Source organism: Psittacula echo (genome assembly GCF_963264785.1).
Source record: "Psittacula echo genome assembly, chromosome: 1".
Classification (NCBI taxonomy): Eukaryota; Metazoa; Chordata; class Aves; order Psittaciformes; family Psittacidae; genus Psittacula; species Psittacula echo.
Genome location: NC_137735.1, coordinates 68140526 through 68163712, shown reverse-complemented (window position 1 = coordinate 68163712; position 23187 = coordinate 68140526). Strand labels below are relative to the sequence as shown.

Below are 23187 nucleotides of genomic sequence, written 5' to 3'. Positions count from 1 at the left end.
CCTTGTGCCTCCGAGACAGAGTTGAAATAGAGGCCTCCATAGTCCTGGATCTGTACTGTTAAATCTGGTCAGGAGGTGCTGAAGATTTTATCACTGCTGTTAGCTGCAAGGTCTAGTAAATCTACTCTATAGAGAAAACACATGCGCAGCCTCCATGCTGGTTCAAAGGAAGCAATTTTGGTACACACTGAGCAATTACTTTGCTGTGTCCTCAGTGTAGACAGTAACTTGGAAACAATGTCCATTTGTTTCTGTGAGGTGTCTTTTCTAGCAACCTGGTCTAGCAAAAGGTGTCCTTGCTTGTGGCAGGGGAGTTGGAACTGGATGAGCTTTAAGGTTGTTTCCAAGTTAAACCATTATGTGACTCTGATTCATGAACTGAACTCCTGCCTACATCAAAACACAACAAGTACCATTTTGCAATAAACGCTTCTCTGGATTCACAGAGTGAAGGTGTTGGTGGATGACTGGGTTTACCCCTGCAGCAATCCTTGCTGTGAATACTCAGATTCTTGGTGGCGACCACCCAGGTGGAGGAAGCAGGACAGGAAGGAAGGCTTTTGATTTTCCACAGAACACTACAACACTGTTATAGAAAGAAAAGGCCATGTGGATCTTTCAGTCACTGTCCAGCACTGAAAATATCAGCCTTTTCATGCTAAATTAGTTACACTGATACTCAGAGGGCAGCAAACTAGCCTGCAGAAGAGCACAGTATTGGGGAGAGCATGGTATGAGCATCCTGGTATGTTCAGCGGTGCTTTGTCACCAGCTTATGACAGATCCAACCATAAAAGCAGGTGGAAAGAACGCAGTTTTACACCATCTGTATATTAATGTTAAAAGCATATACAATAAACAAGAAGAGTTAGAGAGGCTTATGAACAATAAGAAATGGATTATGGCTGGTATTGCTGAAAGCAGGTGGAATGGGACATGAGACTGGAAAACGAAAATTGATGACGATAACTTGCACTTTAAGGAAAAAATGGCCCAAAAAAACCCATGAAAATGTAGCACTTTATGTAAAAATATGCTACGACTGGCTATAGACATTTTAAAATCACAGCGCTTTGCGACTGCAGTCATAACTAATAAAACTAAAAGGCAGTTGGTTGACACATGTTATATCATCAGACTAGCAGGCCCTACTAAATAACAGGACAAACTACTCTTTACGTGGCAATTTAGATCATGTAGGAAGAAAAAACATGCTATCATGGTGACTTCAAAATAGGGGACATTTAATATACATTTTGTGCAGTCAGCAGTACAAATTTTCTGCTTCTAAAAGCAGGACAATTTCTTTACCAATGAGAATAACTGACACTATGAATCTTCAAGTAAATAGACAAGAAGCAAATTGCACAACCATGTATTTAACAAATCTTGGACAAGTAGAGAAGTTTCTAAGAACCAAAGATTTACGACTACTACCGTGATATCCGGAAAGAGCAAAAGACTGGTTATTCCGACACGATGTCCAGCAAAACGGTGGAACAACTGATTTCAGTTGTCTATCAGTGATGACACAGAAGATAAAACAGGAATACTGGTCAGTGTGTTTTCAGGAAAGTCAGTTTCACCAGAGACATTGATGGTTTTCTTATGATAAGATAATTGATTCAGGTGGGGCATGGAAGCAGTGCTCTTGTACCTTGTTTTTGCAAGGCTCGGACTAGCGTGAAAACTTAGTATTGCAGAAAAAACCTCCAACAGTAATTCCCAGCATCAGACATGTTTAAGGTTCAACTGGACAGGGCACTGTGACATCTAGTCTAGGTCACGCTTTGCCTAGGAGGTTGGACTTAGATAATCCTTGAAGTCCCTTCCAAGCTGGCATTCTATGATCCTATGATTGAATTATAAAAAGCCCACGCCCTCAGGTTGCAAAATGAGGAAATACCAACAGCCAAAATTTGGTTTTTAGGATTATGCCATGGAGACCTGATCTTAACCAAGTGCTGTCCAACACGTTTCTAGTGATTTATGCTACCATGACCTGCTTCCCAATGAGTAGATGATAGCAAGAACAGGAAGAAGGCCAGGATACTGTTTACAAATTGCCTGGTTAGATGGTCAGAATCCATCCAAGCACATTTCGATTACCCATCTGTCCTTAGGAGTCTATGAGGGATGGATTTCTGGGGATAAATTTTGGCATTTGTAAAAGGCAGGCACTGCATCTGAACTACAGGGCAAATGTTTTGTGTAAAACAGTAGCTATGAGCCAAACACAGCATAGATGGGCATTCACTACATCTCTATAGGCCGCTCAGCAAGTGATCCTCGCAGTCATTATTTCCATTCCAGCTTGTCTCCCCTGAAATCTGGTAAGAGAGTTGTACTTCTGCCACACTTCCATGCAGCGAATACACATCTGTATACTTTACTTTCAGGTAGGCTTTTAAAAAACTCCAAATCTCATAACATCAACAACCTTTTTTTCTCACTATCCCAAAGTTAACCTTCAAAATGCATAAAATCTCATTAACAATTCCAGTGAGAAACACACCTTTTCACTTAGAAAGGACAGTTAAGTTTTGGAAACCCTTCTTTAGACACAGAACTCCCTTTATCCTTCACATGCAAAATCAGGCAATGCATCTTGAATGTTTAAGATAAAAACAAAAGACAGCAAAGAGAATTTGAAGATATTCTTTCAGTATGGTGTCTTTTCTCCTTTTCATTTACATCCCTCCAATTTCCAGTATCAGTAGTGGTTTCAATAGGAGCTGTAATTGCAGCATCCTCATAGACCTACGCAGGCAAAGAGCTGCAGTCTAGTTTTATTTGTCTTGCACCCACAGAGAATTCTGTTTTGTTTTGACCTCTCATTACTCTCCCTCACTCACTTGGCTCCAAACATCAAATTCTGTCTCAGTCATTCAGCATCTATTCCGCTGGGCTGCTTTCTTCTCTTACCAATATACATACATATTGAACAGCTGGAACCAAGGAAAGGCACAATTAATGATTTTGAATTTTTCCAAAGAAAATGTTTTACTTTTCCCCAGTTCAAAATTACTTTTTGGTTTAAAGAAAAAAAAACAAGTGCCTCATAAAACCTCGAAAACTAAATGGAACATTTTAGGTTAAACTAATCTCTGATTTTTGAGAAAGGAGGTTGGTTTAGGCTTGCTTGCTTTTATTTTTTAAATCACATAAGAAGCCTAAACAAAGTCCATGTTCTATCTTAGTGTGAAACCTATTTCTTTTATTATCACATGGGAATCAGAATAGCAGCAGACTTCTCCCCCTTAAATGCCTAACAGGTTACCAGCTCCAGTTAAAATCTGGACTTGCTGGTTTAGCCTATAGCCACAAACAAGCAAGAATGAATGAACCACCCAGGAAAAGCAAGAGGCTAAAGGGCAATACTGGCCACCTGCCACATACTCACAAATTAACGACTGCTTTTAGGGCACATCAGGGTACATTGGACAAGACAAAGAGCATGGATTTCTAAGCACAAGCCTGACCAAGTAGAGAACAGTCAGGCACGAGGGAACACTAGTAGAGCCTCACTGAAGGTAGATAGGTCAGGATACGACCATGGTTTTAACAGTCAATTCCATAAAAAGCAGTCTGAATTACCTTCAGGCTAACCCTGGAAAAATCCCCAACTCAAAAAAACAAACCAGTACCTGCTTTGCCAAAAACCAGAAAAATACCCCATCCAGTGCTCCTTTGAAGAGGAAAAGTGACAGCATAAAATAGAGGACATCATAGTTCAGGATATACGGGTTGCTCAGGATTAGTATGATGAAGGCTACAGCCACAGTGCCAGTACCGTCCCGAATCTGCACAGCAATGCAAAGGACTAACACATCTCACAGGAAAATTACAAATCTCAACCCGAGGATAACACATCTCAAGACCAACTGTGTAAAGACTTTAGTGAAATCCTACTTTTGTTGGACACTAGTTCTGCTGGCTAAGCTGCTAATTTAGCACTCTGTCTGTCCAACCACTCACATGTATATTGAGCTGCACAACTTCCTCTCTTGCTGCTCACCTCTCTTACAAGAGCACTGCTCAGCAAGCCCAGAGTACCAGCACTGATACGTTAGTGTCACTCATGTGCAACTGACCTCCACAGAGATTTACAAGGTCCCAGTTGAACTGAAAGAAATGCTGTGTCTCTCTAAAGTACACTCAGCAACTGAAACCATTAGTGCAGGTGAAAGTTCTGCTTATTAACAACAAAAGTAGCTTAGGCCCAAATGGATATGGGTTTAATTAGTGTACCTAGTGCATGTATGCACACATGCACACAACTAGTCGTACTTGAACGTGAATTTTACAGCAGTACACAGAACATAACACAAGGTGTACATGTTTTTTGTACATGCCCGATGTTCCCTAAATCATCTTTTGGTTCTCAAATATGCCCTTGCAATAGTCATCCAACAGAAATACATGGTCAGTGCTAACCATGAGGTGCAATAGCTAGGATTATTTTTGCCCTTAAAAGCCATTTATTAAATCCTTATAATTATTTAACACACATACAAACACACACTTTTACAATTCTGTATCAAAAAACAAAACTGCAATGAAAGTATAAACTATAAACAGAAAGATACATTAATTTTACACTCAGAAATGTATTTCAAACTGAAGAGAGCAATCTCCTTATTTTCCATATATGATCTGGCAAGCCTGACCGTCCCATCCAGCACTAAGCAGTAGAATCAGATAATCTGCATCAGTCAGGATTTAATGCAACAATATCAGCATACTGGTTTTACCACCTTTGTAAATATCCATTTCTACCAAGCACATCTCACAATAATAAGCTTTCCAATTTTCCACAGAAAAATGCTTTTTTGGGGAAGCGGGAGAGGAAGGAATGAAGAAATACATTACAGTTAGAAATCTATTATTTCAACCTTCCTCACAAACAAAATCTCTTCAGTGCAGGCAAGTGGGTTTCATGAGTAGTAAAGGGACCTTTCTACATCTACACACCAGCACAAAGTCCCTCATCCCGACTGGGCCAATAAATGCAAATTGCACATATTATATTACAACGCATGGCTTTCCCTCAAGTTTCTTCTTTATATGACATTGAAATATACGGACTTGTTTTTGGAAGCACGTCTAGTGTATGCAAATATCTAATTTTTCCTACATTAAAAAAAAGGAACTGAATGAGATTAGATATATGAAATCTCAGCTTCCTGTTCACAGCAGAGAACTGCAGTGAGGTATTAATATGAATTTATCAATTTATGAAATGGAGGAGATGACATTAACTCTTCCACATGGGCAGTTTGCCTCTCAACTGTTAGATGGGTCTTTTGATTTCCACAGATTTAACAAAAACAAGGAAGGATAAAGCAGTAGGCAGCATGACCAAACACCCTCTGCTTCTCAGCTACAACCTGACAAACCTGTAGCTCAGATTACAGTCTGAGTTTTCTGTCATTATTGAAGTATTTCTTCAGATAAGTCTTCCCAAGAAGAAGAGGCTTTAGACCGATTATTTCTAATGCAAAAAGCAAGCAGAATTAAAAGACACGGACTTTTGAGCTGTTACCATACATCCTGAACCAAAACCAGGAGGTGGATAAACATTTCTTTTTGTTTTGCAATTAATTTTAAGTAGTATGTGATGGACTGTGACCTGGTAAAGCTCCTACTCCTTCTATTGATAGATCCCCAAACTCCACAAGCTGAAGAAATGACAAATTTTGCTGTATTTCTACATGCATTACAGAGTGAGTCACTGTCAAACCAGGCTCAGAAGGAAGTACTCCTTGTAGGTGGTGTAGAAACAGCTAATTTGGTAAAAAGCTGTTACGCTAAAACTACCAACCAACAATTCTATTAGTGTACTATTATATCTGAGTTCCTGACATGTTTTGGTGGCACATAACTTCTATGACAGCTCCTTTGTGGCCTGATTATTAACTTTAATTATTTTTAAAACCCTTAAGACAACACTCAGAAAATTTATCCTTGAGCCTTTCCATGACACAAGTGTACGGATCTCTACCAGGGCTGCACAACTAAGAATACCCAGCTGACCTAGGAGGCAACAGGGCATTACTATAACCATTATTCAAATTGGTTATTAATTCATTCCAAAGCATACCCCAAGCCTGGCAGCTGCCACTCCAGAGGTCAACATGAAATACACGTGAGTGACGTCAACTCACTCAAGCCGACATGGCTTTAGGTTCTTGTTGAAAGGCTTGATAGATTAACAGCAATAAAATACCTGAGGCTAATAAATACTGCTTGAAAGTCCCAGAATAAACCATCTCATTTCATGCATAGTCCACACACCACTAAAAGCATTCAGTTGTGCTTACTTCTCTCAGTGGAAACCAAAGGCACTCAGCACCCAAACTGTCCTTCCTTTGTTCCTTGAGCCAAAATGCCATATATGCTTTTAAAGTTGGTCTGATCTCTGCCCAAAGAAGGAGGAGCCAACCACTCTGTCTTTTTGTTACAATGCTAACTGCACTGTGGAAACTAAGCCATGCCATGGTTTGGGATCCAAAATCATCAAGTCTGACATTAGGAAAAAAAGGAAACAAACCCTTCAAGGAGGAGTGACTTCCAACACAAAACCCCAGAGTGGCCCTAAACACTCATCAGTAGAAGCAAAGGAAAAGAGCTCTAGCCCATCAAAACCAGTAATTTAACAACATTTCTAACACATAACACAATTTTGTTTTAGTCATTTCTTAAAATGATCAAGATCCAATACCACATAAAAAGTCCAAGAAGTGTTTGCAATGACATTCCATGCTTCCCAGGAGAAAAAGGAGATCACACAAAGAAATACCAAGTCTTTATATCAGCCTCTTTTTGGTTGCCCGTGTATCATGCACTCACACCTACCTGACCAAGGGAAGGTAGCGTTGCATATGCCATGGGCTGATTCATCATTCCCTTCTGCTTCATGATGAGCATGCGTTTCTGTTCCTCACTCAGGTGTGCCATCTGAGCTTGCATTTGCGGCTGCTGGGACTGCTGCTGCTGCTGGATGTATGGCATCATGGGGTTCTTGCTGGGATTTGCCATTGGTGGAGTCATCCTCTGACTCAGATCAGCATTGAAGTGGGTCAGAGGCTTGGTGTTGCCATAAGAAAGCATATTGGGCTGTTTGCTTAAGGAGTTTGTGCCCAGGTTATTTGGCTGCTGACTGATCATATTCATGTGATTTTGAGGGAGGTAGTTATTAATTGTGGTCTTCTGTGGATTGTTTGCCATAGGAGGCACTATTGGGTTTTGGTTGTTAAAGGCTTGGGGATACATCATTGGACTATTTGGTTTGTCTGCACTGAAGGGTCCTCCGTATGGACTAGATGGAGGGCCCACAGGTGACCAGCTTGAGGGTTGATTTGGATGCTGCTGCTGCTTCTGCTGCATGAGCTTAGCTCTTTGCTGCTGCTGAGCTGCCATTTGCTTGAGCTGTTCAGCTGGAGACAAGTCAGCGGTTGGCATATTCACAGGCCCAGGCCCCGGTCCTGTCACAGTTGCTGCTGCTGGATTCATAAGATAGCCATTGCCAGACCGTGACTGCGTCTGGCCTGGAGTGTGGGCCTGACTGGGAGTTTGAGGTGACTGAACAACACAGTTTGCTGGTGAGCCAGCAGGGACTGGGGCTGGTGGGGCACTGGACACAGAAGCTATGCTGGAGGCTGTGGAGACATTTGAAAATGGAGGACCGGAAGAAGAAGGCCTTACCTGGGGGGACCCTAGTGGGACATGAGCAAATGGAGAATGAGATGGATCACTTTTCACGCTTGCACTCTCTTGAGTCTCTGTGGCAGGCCTGGGAAATTCTGGCTCCTTCTTCTCTTCAAAGTCTTCATTGAACAAATCTTGTATATCATCTTCTGGAACGGTGTTCGCTAGTTCATCTATTAGCTCCTGCCACTCTTGATCATTCAGGTTAATGTCTGAGAAGAGCTTGTTCTGATTTGAAAGAGATGTTTCAGAAGTGTCTATGCAGCTGGGGTCATCCAAAGGCTCTTGCTTTAGCTCCTTGTTCTGCAGGATGTTAAAGCTATCATCTAGCTCGCTGCAACCATTAACGGGGAGCTTTATCTCAGAAAGCCCACCGTTTTTACCCAAGTCTTCTAGACCACTACTGTGAGTTCCACTGTTCTGCAGGGACAGGGGAGCTTTCATGTCAAGCTGGTGAAGAGGAGAAACAGCAGGTAAAGGCAAATTATTGGGCAAGCTGTTGATTGCCTCAATGCCTGGTACATCCTTCCTTATCCGCTTGCTGGTTGGAGAAAAGCTCCCATCACAAACTCCATTCTGCTGTTCTCCATTGAGAGGTGAACGTGCTCCTTCCAACTTCCTTTTGACTGTCTCTTGAAGCTGAAAGGAAAAACAAGAGGAAAAAAACCACCATTACCCAGTTGCAGACACAAAAATAGTGCTGATGAGCCTTGTGATAGATACTTCTCATCAAGCCTACTACTGACGTAAGTTTGATTTCATTCTTATGCCTTGATCAGTTTGAGAAGATGGTCTAAATCAAAATAAAAACAAAAAAAAAAACCCAAACAAAACCCTACCACCGCCACCACCAGCAACAACAAAAAAAACTCCAAAACCCCCCCAAATCAAACCTCCCTCTGAATAGCAGAACTCTAAAATATGCGCTCTCCAAGATACCAGAATTTTATGAAGCAATTTGACTAATTCATTTTTTTTGGTGCCTAACACAGTGATGAGTTTTAAATTGGACCCAAAAAAATGAATCACTAAAATTTCTTATTTACTCTAAAAATCTTTTTGTTGGTAGTTTGTAGAAGCTTCTTGAAAAATACCTGCAATACAACTGAATGACTACTTTTATTGAAACATGTGTTGTTGACACTAACTTTTTTGGAGAAGATTCATTAACATAGTTTCATTTGATTAGCCCTCTGTTCTTGGCTCCAAAGCACACTGAGAATCAGTTGTAAGTGAGGAAAAAAAATATCCACTGTAAAAATAATAATAATACTTTGCATGATATGAACTCAATCAAATAAAGAAAAAAAAAAAAAAGGAAATAACCCCTGTGCTGGGAGCTAACGTGAAAGATAAATAACTAACAGAAATGATAGCAAGACAAGTCTCCAGGAAAGAAATTAAACTAGAATGTAAGACTGTTATTTAAAAAATAGTGTATTAATAAAAGCTTTCAGTCACGTTAGAAGCAGCATAGCAAAGCACTGTGACAACCTCCAGTGCTCTCCTATCACACCAAACGTTAAGTCCTCCACTTATGTACCAGGCTAAAAAAAGCATCCCTATTCGGCTAAGGCAAAAAACAATAGTGGGGAGGGGAGGAAGCAAAGAGGTCACAGCTGTAGCAAATGCCTTCAGGACACACTTGCATCCTTGATAGTAGAACAATAGAAGACAAAATACTGAAAGATTTTATCAATTTTTAAAGTATTTTTACTCTATGAAAGTCTCAGACATGCAGCTCCCACCCCTTCCCTAACCTAAAGGTCCTCAACCTTCTTTCTTCCCACAATCCAGCTCCCATTTATTTATCCCACCCCAGAGAGCTACCTCCCCTTTCATCCCATGTGTAAGACAGGCAAGCAAATCTGTATCTCATCCCTAGGTTAGAGGGAGCAGTTCCAAGAAGGCCGTGTCCTTCTCTTGCCCTTCAGGCCAGCGTGGCCTCTTCAGCATGCAATGCAAAAGGACATGGCCGCTGCATGTGTTGCTGCAGTCCCAGCTGAACATGTGTGGGACACTAAACTATGTGCTGGTCTTCTGCGGAGATGTGACCTTTATAACAAGGCAGAAAGGCAAGTCTGTGAGTCCTTAAACAGATCATCAACTCCTTGATTTGAACTGGAGCAAAAGAGTTTTTTTATGTGGGAGAATGATTAACACGTGGCTAAGAGTCACCAGCGGGTCCCTATTGGCATATATGCCCAAGACTTTGCTGCCTGTTCCCCCTGCACAAAGCCAGTTAATGCCAAGCCTCCAACAGGCTGAAATTCCTTCTTGGCTTCTGTGGTGCCGCAGCATAGAGACCAGCTTCTCCGTGACCACAGCCTCTGCCATGCAGACCACTGCTCCTCCAGTGCAAGATGCCTGCATAGCTCCACAGGATCTGTCCTTCCTCTGGGTTTTTTCCTACCCCTCCTTTCTGCGAAACAGCAAGGCCGATGGTTTCACTGTCCTTACGGCATGGGCTGTGATGGGAAGCCCATCTGCCGCGAGGCAGAGATCAGGAAGGCTGTTTTGGACCTCCCCACTGTGTGTGTGGATTCCCCATCACTGGCTCTCACTCTTCTCTCCATTCACCTAAGCAAAGCAGCTCTTGCCCACATGAGCTTCACAGATGCTCAGGGATGGGGTCTTGCACGTGGCAGCAGATGCAGGCAGGAGCATGCACACCAGCGTGCCCATCACAGTCAAGTTAATCAACCACGGTCTGCAGGAGCACACCAGGCTGCATGAAGCCCTACAACACAGGCATCACCTTTTCGTATCTCTGTGCCATAACAGTAGCAAGCTCTAGCAAGAAGCTTGCCCAGGGGTGGTAACTGCCTCATCTGCACCAGTTAACGGCAATACTGAAGGTAAGTCAACACCCAAGCTAGTGTGAAGGAGAAAAATCAGATCCCACAAGGAGGCTTATAATATGTCTCTCACCTCCACTGCTTCCCTTCCTTAAACACCCATGTTAAGCTGAACATCACAGTATGGCATTACAGCTCCCTGCTGCTTTTGACTGGTGTAACTGGTGTGTAGCAGAAGATTACAGCTGAGCCACTGGGCTTGTTTCACTGATCTTTATATAGCCCTGATTCAGACCCCAGAGACAAGAAAAGGACAATACTGATGTGGTAATGACCCTGCTTCACAAGTACTATAGCACAGTCACTTCTGAGATTCCTTTTTTCAGAGGAAGAGCAGAGCAAGCACAATCTGGCTGCAAGTGCAGGTGGTCAGTAACATAGTTGATATAATGGCTTAAAATAGCATATGTAAATGTGGCCCCTAATGGGCCACTGACACAATTTACAGCTGAAATTGTCCATTTCAGCTCCTAAGCTCTCAACACAGTCTTTGCCTTCCACATCAGGAAAACAGTCACTGAACAGGACCTGACTCAAGACCAAGTTCAGTGGGTATATGCATGCAAAAACAGGGGTCAAAAAAATGTCCAAGACTTGTGATGGCCCTTTGCCCTGAGCTGGCCAAATACTGGACTGAAGTAAGAACAGTCATACCAAAGGACCTCGTAACAGCTTCTAGTCATAAAAAAAAGTTTTATAAGGAAGTGATGGGTGAAAAAAATCATCATAATGACAAGTCAGGGATTATGGAGAGCAATTTTCTCCTGAGAAAAACAAGATAACTGACTCCATGCATTTCACAACAGTTTGAAAGTGAACCTTACAGAATGTTGGTAAGAGTGACACACTTTCACATCATTTCACACTTTCAGGTTTCACATCATTTATTAATTTATCCTGAATCCATCACTTTATTTGTATATGAATGCTTACCAAAAGAATCAAAACCATCCAGTGGCAAATAACCAGACCTAAATATACCAGCTCCTAAAGTTTCATCATGTGCTGAAACTTGGATGTCCCCCTGTACAAATATACAGTGACTTTAGTGAGAAGTAAAAGGAGGCCCAGTATATAAATATTAATAATTGTGTTTATCATGCCTTACAACAGAAAGCAGCTTTAACATGGAAACTATTTTCCGTCAAAGATCAAATGTACAGAAATTGTGCCTTGTTGCAAATGAAAACAAAATGAAGCCTATTCTAAGTCTGTAGCTCCACAATATTCTCCTAAAACACAGGTTTTAGGATTTGGGGGGTTAACAGCCTTTGCAGGTGGGGAAGCACCTTGTCTCTGGCATTTTGGGAGTGGAGTGAGGTGTTTTGGGAGCCATAACAACAGATGCATCTCTTCTTTTTGGGGTACAACACGGCAATATTCTTAGCCAATTATTTCAATGCAAATGTTCAGTTTTATATCTTGAAAGCACCTCTCCTAGGAAGACAGGCTGAGAGAACTGAGCTTATTCAGCCTAGAGAAGAGAAGGCTCTGGGTAGACTTTAGGGCAGCTTCCAGAGTCTAAACGGACTACAAGGAATCTGGAGAGGGACTTTAGACAAGGGCTTTTAGGGATAAGAAAAGGGCGAATGGCTTTAAACTGTCTGAGGGGAGATTTAGATATTAGGAAGAAGGTCTCCGCTATGAGGGTGATGAAACACTACCACAGGTTACCCAGAAAAGCTGTGTCTGCCCCATCCCTGGCAGTCTTCAAGGCGAGATTGGACAGGGCTTGCAGCACCCTGCTGTAGTGGAAGGTGTCTCTTCCCATGGCAAGGGGTTGGAACTAGATGAGCTTTAAGGTCCCTTCCAACCAAAGCCATTCTATGATCCTGTGATTCCCGATCGCCATTTAAACTACTGGATGGCTTGAATATTATACAGTGACCATATACTGGTAAACAGTTTACCACCACCCGGACTCCACAGTGTTTTAGACAAAAACCCCAGTAATTCACTGTTCCTCTTCCCTCTGTAGAAACAATGCCTGAAGTGAAATATTCTCCGGAAAGTATCCCTCCCTCTCCTTCTAAGGAGTAGTATATAGCTTGTGCATGTGATTTACAGCATGCATCATGAATATACAGCAATGTAGAGATTTATGTCTAGGTGCAGAAGACTATTGATTCATAAAATAAAAAGAAAAATATGAAAATAAAAGGAAAATATGAAAATAAACCAAAAATATTAGAATACAATAAAACTTGTGCCAGCTCCTTAGGGCTTTAGCTTTATTCACACAAAATATTTGGCTGATGTATCTGCATTTCACAGCAGGTTTTATCCCAGAGCAGAAGAGAGCAAAGCAGGAGTCATTATCCTTTATATGCCTTTGAGGAAACTCCAGCTGCAGAGCAAGAAAAGGTCAAACTTTGGTGGGTTGACTTTTTAAATGACTTGACTGGGCGAGAGGTAGGGGGCATAGAGGCCGTGCACACCAACATGCAGACCAGACTGGTTTAATCAGACCCACCCCAGGATTTTCAGTGGAGCTACTCGGACACGCCGTGACAGAGCCAATACATAAACAGGGGAGCGTTGAGGCTATCAATGGGGCTTTCATCTGCGGGGAGAAGATGCTTTGCTTCATCCCACCAGCAGCAATTCATTTTTTGAAAGGTGCTGTTGTTATAGCAACAGCTGAGCCACTCTCTGGCCCATCCTCCACCATCGTGCTGCCTTCAGTGGGTGGCTGTTCCAGTCATCCACCGGCAGTGACCAGGGCTGTGCCAGAGCCTCAGTCCTTCGCTGCTCTTTAAAACATAAAAACAGCGGGGTGGGGAAGATGAGGGGCTAAATCCTCTTTTTGCCTGTGGAGGCTGAGCATGCTTTGCAAGGTCTAACACAGCAGGCAGGTTGATCGTGAGCCTACAGACAAGGAGGCTGGCGTCACTTTTAGCTGGTGCTTTCAGTGCACCAGCTACAGAACAGGCATGTTGCCACTGACTCCTTTTAAGGCAGCTCCAGACATTTCAAGATCAGGCAAGGGCAACAACTTGAAGAGATCTGGCATGCTCACTCCCCAGCTGTGCTGGGATGCACCTTGTTCTGTAGTTATCTTTGCTGCCCATGGGAAAGCAGAGAAACCAGCTAAAGCCCAAAGTCCATCTTCCTCAGAGAATATGCATGTTTACAGAGAACAAGGGTTATCACATTCTCCACACTGCTCTTCTGTGACTCTTTCTGTTAAAATTAAACATTGATCTTTTCCATTCCTCATGTTGAATCATGGCCTGGCCCACCAACCATCCATGCTCAACTGGGCTTCAGTTCACTTCTGTGGCAATGACTCAGCCTTGGCTATTCCTTCAGGACTTCGCCCTCCCATCAGTGGCTTAGCACCTCTTCTTCCACATGTTCCTGAGCTTTCCCCAACTTTCTTCTCCCTTCTTCTCCTGGAACTTCTCCAGGCAGGTCTTGACCCCTGACCTCAGACAGGGATTGCTCACCATGAGCTCTGCCACCCACCATGCCTATTCAGCCGTCTCCAGCCTGCACCCTGAAAACCAGGTCGTTTGCTTCTAAACTTCCTCTACTGCCCTCAAATCCTACCAACAACGTAGCAAGTCCCTGTGATTGATGTGAAGTGACACCAAGCAACTAGATTTGGTGTGACAGCTCTCCTAAGCAAAGACGCAATGACCACAACCACCTATCGTGCGATCAATAAGGAATAATATTGCCATTTACATGCCAGCAATTCTGCTTCAACACTTGAAAGGATTCCTCATTTCTTGCATATCCTTTCTTGCTGTACTGCTACTGAGACTGCCATTGAAAAGTCAATAATGGCCCAAGGGCACCACTGCCTGAGGTACAACCACATCTTCTGACTAGCGTCTGAAGTCCATCAACTCCACAGTGGCCTCTTAACGCCACTTGCTGCAGCTGGGGAATGCAGGACAGCCTTTCACAAGCAGAGCCGGAACTGAACTCAGACAAGTGGCCAAGCAAACCGGGGGTGGGTTACACACCGCCGCTTCTAGCAAATAAAGGTATTTCATGCATCAAACCACTCCCCTACTACTCGAATTTCCCTCAGACTGCTGAAGGTACTGCATCGACACCTGCTAACTCACAGGATAAAGCCTGATGTAGCAAATTGATTTTGGATTGCAATTGCTCACTTGAAGTACATGCTGTGCTCTTCCATGCAGGGTCTGCCAGCCCAGTTCTTGTTGGCTGGGGCAATGTTTCAAATACTGAGGAAGCTCACATTGTAAAATCTGTTTGAAGTTGGGAGCAAAGATAGCTACAGATAGCTCAACCTGCTCAACTCTACAGGCTTACAGAGTAACCTCTGCCTCATGAAGGAGGTCAAACCTTCACCCGTGACCCAAGCCATTAAGAGCTGCTGGGGACTCTGTCGTTGCCTTGGGTTTTGCAAACAGCCATCAGAAGAACAAACCAACTCCCATTATGATAGGAAGATGCTCAAGGCACCAGTTAAATGTGAAAGAGTCGAAGTCAAACCAGGTAAACGCCATGACTGTAACTGCCCTCAGTCAGCCAGGTAGGGAGGCTGATGTGTGCTAAAAGAGCTCGAGAAAAGCAAGAACTGACGTAAGCTTTCATCAGAGCTTTGAGAGAGGGATGAGCGAGAGAAGGGAAGGAGACGCAGTTCTGTAGAGATGAAGAGAGAAAGAGAGGTAGCTTCTTTGCCCAGAGAAGCTGTGGCTGCTCCATCCCTGGCAGTGTTCAAGGCCAGGTTGGACAGGGTTTGGAGCAACCTGGTCTAGTGGAAGGTGTCCCTGCCCATGGCAGGGGGTTGGAACTGGGTGAGCTTTAAGGTCCCTTCTAACCCAAACCATTCCAGGATTCTACGATTCTCCCATGGCTCAACTCTGCCTCACCACATGTATTTTCATCACAGACTAAAGAATTGTACTTTCATTGCTCAGGTTGTGTGGCAAGAGAACTTCCAGTTCTCTGTGGGTATTTAATTTCATCATAATATAAAAACAAACATGTATATATATCTTCTCTACTGATGTTTATTGAGTGTTTTAATGCACCCCACTGCATTGCTGCCAGACTTTTTCTGCTGTAGAAATGAACACTGTGGAAAATGTCTAGTTAGTGAGGGATGCAGTAGTGAAAAAATCTGTACAACATTTATAGAAGAAATATATATATATAAAAAATATCAACTATGCTGCTCAAATTGTGTGTGTCTAGAACAGGCTGAGAAATAAAAGCGTAATCTTTGGAAGGGTATGTATCATAGAACCACAGAACCATCAGTTCCAGGAATGGGGCAGCTGTAACTTCTCTTGGCAACCTGTTCCAGTGTCTCACCACTTTCATAGTGAAGAATTTCTTCCTAATATCTACTCTAAATCTACCCTCTTTCAGCTTAAAGCCGTTCCCCCTTGTCATATATATTATATATATATTTGATTATATACCATACCAATTCCAGTTTTCCTTTGAAATATTTTTCTTTCATAATTTCTGTCCCTCCTTCCACGCAACTCAAATTTGAATGCAAAGACACTACATGACATGTTTCTGAGGAGATTGGGCATACAGGGGTCCCTGGGGAAGCTGTTGAGTAAAACACAGGCAATGGATGCAATTAATTTTCCCAATACAAAATTATTGGCAAGTTTAGCTGGACTTTGGAGCACAAATTATTTCATGGATGAAATGCTGTCATCATTGTCAGACAGCCTTCCTGACCAAGTGTATGATCTACATGGCTTCTTCTTCAGACCTATCCAATTTAATTCCGCTTTAGCCCAATAAGGTAAATCCTGGGAAACCAGTAACCTCAACACCTGGGGGGGTGTCAGCATTACTCTGTCCGTGGAAAAGTCTTAATGAAGGTGCTGAGAGCCTGAAAACTGAACTACTCCCGCCTCCCATACCAAACAGCTGAGCTGTGCTCTTCCCTGCAACTGGTCTTGCAGACGGCAGGAGCTACATTTTCAGAGTGTGTTATGAGGATTTAGTCAGGCAGCCTCTAATTGACATCTCTGGGAGTTGTGTTGATAAATCTTCACTCTTTGAAAACATTGCCAGTCTGCTTTGTATCTGGACAGGAGAGAAGCTAACGATAAAAAGCAGACACTGTAGATTATTACAGCTGTACCTCCTGAAGGACTCCTGCAAATCAGGGTTGAAAAGAAATGCAGGAACTTCCTGTGGTTTAAACTAAGAAGCAGCAAAGCAACATAATGTGTAGACAAGGCCCTCGGCGACATGGTTTAGTGATGAACTTGGCAGCCCTGGGGTAATGGCTGGACTTGAAGATTTGAAAGGTCTTTTCCAACATAGTTGATTCTATGATTCTATATCCAGCATTTTTGCATATTCACTATAGCTACCCATACACTACTTACAAGCTCTTCAAATTGCATATGTGACACTAGAAACAGTCTCCTGAGTAAAATCTTGCCCTGATTCATCCTTGGATGGACACAAGTCATAACAAGCTAGTGAGGTGTGCTGGTGGCACCCTGCCTTCCCAGTGAAAGGACATCTGGGACAGAAAAATGCTCTTGTGCTCTGAAAAGAAGCAGCAGCTCTCTGACACATCCTACCATTGCCTTAATGACGAAGGAAAGCAGAGGCTATGAGCTACATTTATGACTTCAGAACCAGCTGACTAAAATTTTGTCTAACTGCTGTGAAGGTAAAGCCCTTCCTATGCTTACAGAAGCAAACTACCTACATGCATTCTCCAGAATGTTCTTAGAGAAACTCCAAGGAAGGAACCAGAAGAGACAAGGGATGGTGGAGGCATGATGGTACTCCTCCGATGACATTCTTGGTTTCCATGGGCTACACGCTTCTATCCAGCCTTTATTACTACCAAAGCCTGTCTGATGTACGATCTCTAGAATCCAACAGCAAGCTGTCAGAAGGCTGAACTCAGAAACAGTATGGTTGTCTCCCATTCGTTTCACTGATGCGATCTCCTGACAAACACCACCTCATGTCAACATGGCTATTTATTCCACAATTGCATGAAGTAGCATCTTCCAGTTCCACAAATCAACGTGGGGTAATTTCAGGGATTCTCCCACACAATGAAGTTCAAGGTCATGCTTTTCTTTTTCCACATGCAAAGTGTTTGATACAATCAGAAAAGGAAGAAAATGAGAGCCAGATGGTCTGTACACTGTACCTGTTCAAGCATACACATTTTAGTCTCCCTCTTTGGGTAACATCATCATAAATGAAGCTTCCATTTGAAAATAATTTAAGGATCAGAATTAACAGATTTCCACAACCAGCACATAAAAAAAAAATGAGAAAAGTCCTGTGAATCGATCACAGAACAAGTTACACTGTGCTGCAAATAAAATGGTGGCTTTGTCCCAGAGCTTGTCTCCGTAAGCCTCCTCTTCCCCAGCTGCGCCTGCCTGTGCAGCTTGTCTGAGGACATGCGTGCCCTGAAGATTTCTTTGCAAGGATACATACTTCTGAAGGAGTGAGGTTATGTAAGTACAGGTTAAACCATTAACAGTGCAGTAGGCATTGCAAAGGAGTCCCAAGCACGAGGGGGAAGAGGGAAGGAAATTAATCTTTTGCATGCTAATGAATTAGTACTCATATTTTTTCAAAGTCCTAACTCTTATTATGCTCCTGAGCCATTTCTTTTGGGGAAGTGGCTGTGGGGGAAACCAACCATGGGACAGATGAGTTTGGAACTAGAGTTGTGCTAAGCTATAGATCATTAAAAAAACCCAACAAACAACTAACTGAAAATTCTAAAAGAGAGAAAATGTCAGAAATATCCAAAACGGATCTGACTTTTTCCTTCATCTAAACTGTTGCCTACTCAGCACAATCAGCTTGATGCATCTCTAGGAAAGAGCAGCTTAGAACTGCTTGTTTGCCTTGCCTTTGCATATCTATTTAAAAGAAGGCATGCAGCAGCAGTTTTGTAAGGCTCCTGTACAAAACCCAGAGCCCAGTCGTGAGAGGTGCTGAAGCCCTTAGCTCCTGTCAAGCTCACTAGGAGTTAGGGGTCCACTGATAAGATCACTTCTTCTGCACCTAAATTTCTTCAGAGATGGACACAAAGTTGGATGGAACAACTCTTCTTTACATTCCTTTTTGCTTTCAATACAAATTATAGCCAGCACTGTAAAAAAATTAATAGATGTGCAGGATCACTGAAGGTCTGTGAAGACTCAAGCAGTCAAAGGATTATACAGGATGACCCAGACATGTTCTGAATTATTCTGAGCACAGTTTGAGAGCTATTTGCCACAGGCCCAAAGGCCAGACAGCACTGAATAACAGTTTTGCCCTAAGTATGGCCAAGCAAACCACACAAACTTCTTTGCTGCTTCAGTATTTCACCACAAGCTGACCTTGGTTCTCACAAAGGCATGCAACAACACCTAATGGAAAAGTATGCATTTGGTTTCCCAGATCCCAGCAGCTATCAGAGTTACAGAGTCCCAAGGCTGACCTGCTGTGTGGGGTGAACTGCAACCATACTATTTAAGTCTACTGATGAAATGTATATAAGAAATAAAAGAGATTTTAACCAAATCAAGGCAGTGATTCAGCACAATATTAAGCACAGGCTTCACCTGGAGTACTCTAAACAACCTAAATTATAAAGAATGGTTTATGCAACAAACAACAGCATCAGACTAAGACCTTTTCTCAGGTCTTACCTTCCTTCCTTCATGTACAGCAGCTGACTCAAATCCAGGATAAATCTCTTCCTCCCTTGCATATAGTCTGAATATACATACACAGAGTATTATGCATATTCATATAATTTGCACAGGTGCACTGGCTTCATGCTTCCCCAAAGGACAGATCCTAAAAACAACGAACTTTGTTGCAATCCAGTGAATCTCTTCACTCCCTGCACATAGCTGGAACACCCAGGAAAGACAGCAGCCATGGACAACCTGCTCAAGCAGCTCATACTGTTTGCTTCTGAGTTTCATGCCTGCATATTTGCTTGTCATGTGATAATGATGCCCAACATGGGCACGGGTGCAGTATACATCCAGTGCTGGGGAATGGGCTGCAAGGCACCCCTGAAAAGATGGTTGCTATGAGCAAATGCCAGCAGTTACTGTAAGATCATCTGGCCTAGAGTCTTTCTCTTGTTGACGTCTGAATGGCACCAAGAAAAGAAGGTGCCCACACTCAATCTAAATGAACAACACTGACAGGCAGGAAAGGGCACACCTCAGCAGTAACCAGAGTCTTATGAATACGTCCTGTGCTTGCCTGCTCTGCCCTCCTTCTAAAACTGCCATGTGAAGTTTGCAGATACCTTATCACCAGAATATCTTATCATTGGATGCTTTTGGTAAAGCGTTAGCTACTGTTAGGGGGAAATCACATCTGCCTTCTTAAGCCATCTATTTATAAAGGTGCTCCTTTCTGCTCAGAGCCTGTCTAAAGCAACACAGTGTCCTGGCAGCAGGCTGTCTGAAGGCAAATTCCCCAAGCTGCTAGCCACTGGGTGATTGAACTCATTGTAGTAATGCCATGAAAAGTTTGCCAAAATCCCAAAGGTGTGTAAGGCTTCCAAATGTCTTCATATAAAGCAAAAAGAAGGCCAGGAGAAAGGTGGTCAGTGCTCTGCCAAACAGGTCAAATTCCCAGTTAGTTGTGGCTGCACACCACTGTACTACCAGGCACTTTAACCTATTTGTGCATTTTGAAAATAACCCTTCGAGGGAAGGAATTGCAACTCATAACGCTACATGTGTCTGTACATGCTCGTTCTGCACAGTTTTTAACTTTTTAATTTTCCTGGGGGGGCGGGGGGGGGGGGGATGTGTGTGTGTGCGGAAATTACTTGCATTTTCCACACACATGCACATGTAGTTGCTGCCTGTGATACTCACACGGGTTTTTATCCCCGCAATCCATACATACTAAGCATATATTAGCAGCTAATCCAAATTAAATTTACACTTCAAGTCCCATTCACCACTGAGAGTCTGTGCCTTTAATAGTGTCAAATAAACACAAGACAAGAAAGCATTTGCTGCTCTTAGATGCTGTAGGTAAGACTGAGTCATTGAGAACACTACAGTTTTTTCCTAAACCCCTTGGAGGTATGATAGTTTGCTGTTAGATAAGCCATAGAAATGCACCATAAACCAGCTGTGCATTCATATAACGGGGCTTCCACTAATCTTATTTTCCTTCTTAAAAGACTTCTCATTCCCACCTTTTTCTCCTGTTCTAGGAGCGATGAGCCACCTAGTACTAATGCACTTCTAATTTGTTAGTCTGGAGATAAACTACTCTTGGGTTGCTACCAGAATTATGTGGATTTTTGTCTCAAAGAAAAACAGAGGTGGGCTGAATCTAAAAAGGAAAAAACTATTCTTATGTCAACACCTCCCCCCCAAACCATCACTAAGCACTTAAATGGTGTCTGACATTCAGATGCAAACATATATTAAACCTCTGAATTTCACTGAAGAGGACAGGACAGGAAGCTTACCTAAAGCTGTATATAAGGTCAGGGGCAGGATCAGAACTGAACTCAGGTCTCCCAAATCTTGTAGCCAGCTAATAGGTATACAAAATACATCTTCTCAGATGAATAGCTGCTTTTGCTTCTGTTTCTTTTCCAAATCAAGAAAAAGAAAGGGGGGGAAACAAGCTATGAACAGGATAGAAAGCCTGGAAACTCCTATAGGCACCATAAGAAAACTGCAAGCAAGAAAGCCTGGAATGAATTGACTCGTAAGGATGTAATTCATATCCCCTATACCAAGCTGAGAAAAATCATGCTCTAGAAATGTCTCTTTCTTTTCACTGACATTAAAAGGAGCCTTGGTAACTAGCTCAGTGAGAGGCAGCCACAGTCAGATGCCTGCATCTGGACCCTCCCCAAGCCACCAACATTATTTGCCCAATCACAATTAGGGCACTAATTACATGCTACTGCCGTTGACATCTGTGTTTAATAAAGATTTCTGTCTGCGTGGGTTGGGTCTTTCCTCCAGTTTCATTTCCACAGGCTTCAGTTGTCCTGCTCAACTGTAAGAAAAAAGCTTTAAATCTTCCTAAAGTTTGGCCTATAATTATGATATTACATTTGCTCTTGGAAAGTCTTACGTTCTTGTAGCGCTGAGGGGAAGAAGGTTGTGCAGCTCCAAGTGCTTGCTTAGTAACTTACATGCTTAATCACTTCTGGATTATTTAAAAGAAGCAAGGATAAGGGAAGAGGTAGCAGGAGGGGCTGGGAGTTTAAATTCCAGATAAATAGTACTGTTAGAACCATGATGGTCTATGCAAAGCTCCTAGAGTAGAAAAAAAATAAGAATTTTAATTAGATGCACAGATAGAAGGGAAATACAGACAAGCTTTGGCATAAGCAAGCACTTCTCCCGTCTTAAAGAACAGTTGTAGTAACCTTAGTAACAACTTTAACAATGAGCAAGCATGCTTGAGAAATGATGGAAAATTGCGTAGATCTCGGGCATACAGGATTGTGTGCAAATCTGCTGTGATAAAGCTTCCCCCAGTATGAAAGTTTGTTTTTAAAGGAAATTACATAGGCAGCAGGCTGAGGTTTTTCCTAAGGCTATTTACAATACTCCTTTATTTTTCCTCCTTTCTTCTAAGCTTCTCAAAACTGTCAAATGAAAACAAAAGCCTGGCAATTAGCATATTTCAGAATTACATTAAGGGCCCAGCTTTAAAATGCACAGCTGCCCTAGTCTGACTTTTTTTCAATGCCAGGTGGAAGACACGAGGCCAAGAACCAACCTTGGATACTGTAGGTCCTGATGGCTGTAGGATCAGGAAGAGACCATGATCTCAATATGGCTGGGGACAGAAGTCACTACTTTTTCTTCCTTTCCCTCTCCCCCCCCCCCCCCCCCCCCCCAACCCCAAAGCTGCCTGGCATTGACAAACTCCAAACTCAGACCCACAACAGTCATACTAGAAACATTCAACTGCAAACACTGAGTATTTTCCTGACTCATCAGTAAATTAGTGGCAGCCTTTTCCTTTTCCTGCTAACTAGAAAGGACTGCAATGCCTGAAACTAGAGCAGACATTTTCTCCCCCTCAAGCGTTCCCTATGTCTCTGTTCAGCAGCACAAACTACCCAAGGCTGATCCTGCCATGGAGGGCCTGGAAACGTTACAAGACAGCAAGCAACTAAATGAATGCTTGGTGAAGGGCTCCCTAGGGAGCTGTGGGGGGAGCACAGCAGGGCACAGCACCCTTCTTGGAAACGCCATCTCTCCACACAGTCACTGTCAGCAGAGGTTCAGACCACAAGGATTCAGACTAAGCCACAGACCATATAGATTTGTCTCTCAGCCTCAACACAGCAGGGCTGCAGGCAGCTTGTGTGCCCTGGCGTTCCCAGCTTATGCTCCAGCATCACTTAGTAAACACACGCAGGCAGGAGTCCCTGGGGATATAAAGCTGCTTTTATGCTCTGCACTTGAGGGGCTAAAACCTACAACTGGTTCCTGCCTCTTGCACTTCCCATAGCTCTGCCAGAGCCCTGAAGCTCTCATCTGGGTGGCAGCAGCCATCAGAGGTGGCTGTGACAAGTGGCAAGCTAGCAACAGTGGCAGCAGCTCTAGGCGGTGATGGGAAGCTTTGGAGTGGGAGTTGAGGATGAAATGTGCATCAGGCAGGTGGGGATGCT

The 23187-nt window shown here is 42.9% G+C and overlaps 1 protein-coding gene across 1 annotated transcript in view; it reads right to left on the bottom strand.

Annotated features, from left to right (window-relative positions):
* The window catches only part of MAML3 (mastermind like transcriptional coactivator 3), a 248318-nt gene that overhangs the window by 82712 nt on the left and 142419 nt on the right, over positions 1-23187 (bottom strand). The window contains exon 2 of the mRNA XM_080624429.1: positions 6859-8349. Within this exon, the coding sequence (XP_080480555.1) occupies positions 6859-8349 (1491 nt within the window). The remainder of the gene's footprint in view (positions 1-6858; positions 8350-23187) is intronic.